Below are 5624 nucleotides of genomic sequence, written 5' to 3'. Positions count from 1 at the left end.
ATCACTAAGGTATGAATTCATCACAACTCCAATGTAAACGACTGTAAAGCCCTATTCCATCCTCTCATGTGAATTAAATCCATTTTCGATATTGAAAACGTGCAGTTAATACAAGGAGCTTTGCAGCAGGAGTTTAGTTATTTCTTTACGATAGTGCTATTCACACACTCATTTTTACTTCTGACTAGCCGTTAGATATAATAAATTGAAGAAGATCGACGGAAAAAAAAAATTAACAAGGGTGTAGGAAGTAAAATTAGGTGTGTGAATAACATTATCCATTAGTTTTTACTCAATACAGAACAGGAATTGTGTCTCCTAACTGTGTTTCGTTTTTCAAACCAATATGTAAGCAGATGAACCGACTTTGTCTATGAGTTTGGTTACTTATTTTGCTTCTGAATGTGTTGATTGGTTACTTATCGATTGTAGGGGTAAATCCGAACGCCGGCACTACTCGGTTTTCTGTAATGGAACATTTGAGGAGTTCTTGGAAATTGGACATCCTCTGTGGAACACAAGATTTTAAGATACGTGGTTCATGTAATGGTTTAGTTTGTATGTCAGATTGGAGCTTGAACTTGAAGAGTCGTATATGCTTATATAACCCATCAATTAAGAAGTATGTCAGATTGGAACTTGAACTTGGAGATGATGATGGTTTTTATGATGTATATCGACTTGAGGAGTCTGGCCATGATCTTGCATTTGGGTTCAACCCACGGCTTAATGACTACAAGGTAGTGATGATGATGTCGCTTCTCAAGGATAAATCCAAAAACATGGAATTATGGTTTAAGCACAAACTCTTGGAAGAGTATTGGTGCAAATCCTGGTTGGATCAATGACATGGATAGATATTTTGGATATGAAATGTTCAATGGAATCGCATATTGGATTAGGGGACATGGACGTGTATCTTTCGGTACCGGCATTGAGGTATTTAGAAAACTGAAGCTACCAATTGCTATGAGCCAAATATGGAGCCCCCATCGGCTAGTGAGATGAGCATCTATTGGTTTATAAGGAATGGTACCAAGAATAAATTTGGGTAATGTGCTCGCGTTTTGCATCCAAGAATAAATTTGGAACATCGTCTTATAAGAACAGAACTTGTTGCTTCTTTAACCGAACATTTTACTGGTTTTCAAATGGAATCATCAAATATAACCACATTCAGTTACAATACAACTTACAGTGTTTAAGCTGGTGCAAAGGAAGAAAAAAAGATGACAAACTGGCATTCCAAAAACATGCCATAAGATTACAAGAAGCATTTGCTCCAAGACGTAACAAGCCGAAACTACTAATGTGGACGGCTGTGGAAGCTACAGAAATTAAACATTAACGCAGGACAACAGAAATCACGACCAACTGTTAAATAGGTAATAAATATCAGAACTGCGGAAGTATCGGAATGCCAGATGTACACAAAATCACTTGGACTGAGAAAAACTTATTGCTCTTGAAGTGCAGAAGAGATCCACTTGGAGGCCGCTGTTTGAGTTTCTGATTCAAGATCTGGTGAAAGGGAGAGAGGGGTCACCGAAACCTGTTGCTCCAAATTAGGAGAGAGTCAGACATAACATATCGTCCAAAAAGGTTCGATGTATATAGCTTAGCTACCCTTAAACAATAGGTAGCGTGGCTACAACTAACAAAAAATTTAATGAGCACTCAATCATATATAGCTACAGCTTCCACGATCCAAACTGACCTTTAAGATTTTAAATTAGTTCAGAATTGCGACCTATGCACGAAGCCCTCCTATTTTACTATCTATTATTTCTTAAGCTATCATAAATAATAGATGCAAGCACATTTTACGACAGGAGCATCTCAAATATCTCATGTGGTCAACAGAGGAGCAGAAATTATCAGAATGAAAGATTAGGCTTAGAGAGAGGCAATGACGCTTTCCACTTACAAATCCGCTTTCAAGTGCTCTGAAATCCAGATCCTCATCCGTATCTTCCTGCTCCTTCTCCACAAACTGCATAGACAAATATGAATCCACATGGATTAGTTAGTTTATACATGGAAGTACTAAAAATATCAGTTCATGGAACAGAAAAGACCACAAATTAAGAGCAACCTATATCATACAAATGGAAAGCAGAAGTTAAAATTTTTATCTATACTGAACAGTAAAGTTATAATTATAAGTACAAGAAGAACCTTGTAGAAAAATTTACGCTATCCTAGCCCATCCTTTATATTTTTTTATAGGTTCTCATGGTTTAACTATTCCAAGGGGGACTTTAGGTTTTTAGGTTTCCAAAGCAAGTGCGACCTTCTGCCCCACAGAGAAGTTGACAGATAGGAAAAGATCACTTCCATGGTTGCCGATTATAAGAAAGCCTGAGAATGAAGGATCACAACCCCTAATATCTCTCACATATCATCGTTAGAACAAATAAAACCCTTCAATACGGTTGCCTCCAAATGTAACCTTATATGCCAGAAATTTGCGTACCTCTAATCGGAAGTATTTTTTCACCCGTTCAAAATCAGATTTTCCCGCAGCTCCAGTTGATTCAATCTCCACATTCATCCTCTGTTTTGTCACGCGGCGAGCTGCACCCTAAGAAAAAGAACAGGGATATAAATCCAGAAGTGAAAACCAAGTGCATTGCTGTCTGTTTAATCAGAAAAATTTAACAGAAAAACAAAAAATCCGTCAACTTAATGAGAGGTAGGTACTTACAGCAGCAGAAGCATCGCGACCAAGCTGTGCAAGCTGAATACCAAGGCTTTGTTGACTGTTCATAAAATGTCCAGCAGGATAACGACTAGCTGAAACAGCTTGCCAGCAAGGACTAGATCTCAACTTGCTTTGCTTGGTTAATTTAAAACCCTATCAAGTGAAAGAAAGTACCATACATAAGTACGCGACAAAGTATATAGGACTTCCAAAAGATGTTGAAATCACGAATTCATATTAAAGGTCACATAAGTGGTTATAGAATTAAAACTAGAGTGCTTTGAGCAACAGAAGTGTGGGAGCTAATGGCCTCTCATTTGAAGCAAGGTCAAGATAACTTGGGACAATAACTCTTCTCTTTAAGGTTGCTGATTTTCTGATTAGTTTTATCGTTCAATTAAGAGTTGAAAACCAGATTGTAACTACTATCCAAAACAACACCGAGGCCTATTGAGATAAAACCCCACACCTGAGGTCCATTGGGCTTGATACCACCTAAGGGATTGGGCCTATGTGGTTAAGCGGGGACAATTTCGGTGCATGATGGTCTTAGTAGTGGACATTTATGGAGTCCATGACACAACACAGATCCTACTTCTCAGTTAACTACTCAACAAGATGCAGAGTTACAAGCTAAGGTAAAAAATCAAATGAGGTATTACTTAGTGGAAATCCTAAAGCCAACGAGAAAATATCAAAATCTTTAAGGCTTGAGACTATCGCTGACCATTTTCCAAAACAAATGTAAAACAATGGTTCAAAAACACAAACCTTATTTGACAAAGGAGATGATGGAATCTCTATATTCAGGAAGCAACTTTTGGGGAAAACTCCCTTGTCAATATCCCTTATAGCTGCATTTATCAGAGGTAAACATACAGAAACAGCATCTTTGAAATCATTTTCTTGACTTTCATCCTTCCTCCTACAATTACAACAGCGAAGATTAACTTATCAACATTAGATGCAAACAGAAACTGAGCATAAATTGAAGGGCTTGTAAACTCACCAATTTAGTGATATTGATAAAGATGGTACTCCGCTTATCAATGCTTCCCTAGCTCCAGCAACAGCACCAGAGTACAATCTGATAAAAATAAATATTGGCAGAAAACATTAGCTTCAAATTACAGGGTACACGTTGTTAGCAGGGAAACAAGATAAAAAGTCTGAAAAATAAATTATATCACTTCAGCAGAGAATGTATTAAAAGAAACTTAATATATTGAATACCAGAACCAGAGACATTAGAAATGATATAGCCATATAAACTACAACTCACATATGATGACCACAGCTTGACCCCCGGTTGATTCCACTAATTACCTGAAACCATTTTGCACTTGAAAACTCAGTAAAATGCCGAACAGCAGAACCTATTTATGATCTCAAAATGACATCATGTTAATGCTAACCAGCAAAGGCTTTGACCAAGAAAACAGTGCCCCAGATAACGCTAATGAAACACAATCCACGGGAGTCCCTGGGTAAAAGAATTGTAACAAAACCTATTACTGTCAGCGACCACAACCGAAATGAAAAGGCAGAAAAGAAAAATAAATAAATCCCTGCAGATTTGTAGCATGTCACATAGAGTAACATTAAATACAAGAAATGAATAGAATTGCAGAATTTTGTCACGGGCACAATCATTTCTTGCAAACTGAAACTACAGAATGATCGGAATCACATTGCAAGTACTAAACTTTACAAGCTCTAATAAAAAAAAGAACGAATATGAAACAAATGATCACCTCAATTGTGCCAAAATAGAAAAACAAAGTTCACCTATTCCAAATCCTAAATCAGAAAATTCCAACTGAAACAACTCAGGAAACAAAGACAAGAAAATGAGTAAACGAACACAGAAATATTGTTATACCTGAAACTTCATATGCTGTGGCACCATTTATATCCGCAGAACTCACAGCAACTGTTTCTTGGAGGGTCACAGAATGACCTGACACTGATTTGTCCCTAAAGCAAGGAACCAATTTCGCAAATTAAAGAAACTGATAATACATTACCAATTCAAAGAATGGAGGAATCCCACAGACCCAGATGAGAAAACTAAGAAAAATAAGCACAGCAAAAACATTTGATAATCAAAGAGAACCAACCAACTCATTTGAGAAAACTAAGTGGAGGAAAACACCAAAAAGCACTAAACAATCAATAAGTAAAATTTTAGAAACAAAGAAAAGAATCAAAGAGAACCCATATCATTAAACTAGCACAAAACACAGAGAAACAAGAAAAGAATCAAATTTTACAGAGAACCCATATCATAAAAATAGCACAAAACAGAAAGAAACAAAGAAAAGAATCAAAATTCAGAGAAAACCCACAACTGAGGAGCGCAGACATGGACATTGTAAAGGCCTTCGCGGACCAGAGCTTCAACGAGGAAAGTGAGGCCAGGGGACTCAATCCCATTGCCATTGGTGACCAAAACAATAGGCTTGGAGCTGTCATTGGGGTCCTCCTCCGCAGTGGTAGCAGATTCAGAAGTAGGGGGCTCAGTGGATTTAGCAGCTTTCTCTCCTTCCCCACCAGCCCTTTTGCTCAATACATCTTGCAGATTGGAGACCAAGCCCGGAGGCAACAAATTGGGTTTCACAGATGTGGAAGTCATAACACTTGGGAGAGGTGGATTGGTAGAAAGATTGATGATTTGGGTTCTGGGTCTGTTTACAGAAATCAAAATCAAAACCCTAGAGAGAGAAAGGGGGAGAAAGGGGAGGGTGGTAATAAAGAGCTGAGATTGAAAAGGGGATGGGTGATATAGATGGACCGGTTCAAACGGAGTTATTTTTAGAGGGAGAGAGAGAGAGAGAGAGAGAGAGAGGTAAGAGAAGAAGGGTGGTTTAAGGAACTTTTGCTTACTTTGTCTTAAATTGCTATGATTACAATTAAGAGA

General features: G+C 37.8%; 1 protein-coding gene across 1 annotated transcript; it reads right to left on the bottom strand.

Moving 5' to 3' along the window:
• Nucleotides 1-1120: 1120 nt before the first annotated feature.
• Nucleotides 1121-5624, bottom strand: LOC125478725 (5'-nucleotidase SurE). The gene is made up of 10 exons (XM_048587217.1): nucleotides 5053-5624; nucleotides 4587-4681; nucleotides 4120-4187; nucleotides 3987-4030; nucleotides 3714-3791; nucleotides 3476-3629; nucleotides 2708-2857; nucleotides 2477-2584; nucleotides 1928-1993; nucleotides 1121-1552 (listed from the first exon to the last, which is right to left on the bottom strand). Exons 1-10 carry the CDS (start codon nucleotides 5337-5339, stop codon nucleotides 1457-1459), a joined length of 1146 nt encoding a protein of 381 aa, XP_048443174.1. The 5' UTR covers nucleotides 5340-5624; the 3' UTR covers nucleotides 1121-1456.

This window comes from the organism of the source record quoted next, unplaced genomic scaffold (genome assembly GCF_019419815.1).
Source record: "Pyrus x bretschneideri cultivar Hongxiangsu unplaced genomic scaffold, Pyrus_bretschneideri_v1 Contig26, whole genome shotgun sequence".
Taxonomy (NCBI): Eukaryota; Viridiplantae; Streptophyta; class Magnoliopsida; order Rosales; family Rosaceae; genus Pyrus; species Pyrus x bretschneideri.
This window is presented reverse-complemented; position numbering and strand designations above follow the sequence as displayed.

Bases quoted from the DNA above. Each gene is read 5' to 3' on its own strand.
- LOC125478725 (XM_048587217.1), bottom strand. From the start codon at position 5,339: ATGACTTCCACATCTGTGAAACCCAATTTGTTGCCTCCGGGCTTGGTC. The intron at 4,188-4,586 runs GTATAACAATAT...TCTTTTACCCAG, and splicing joins CACAGCATATGAAGTTTCAG to GGACTCCCGTGGATTGTGTT. The intron at 2,858-3,475 runs GTTTGTGTTTTT...TTCACTTGATAG, and splicing joins CATCTCCTTTGTCAAATAAG to GGTTTTAAATTAACCAAGCA.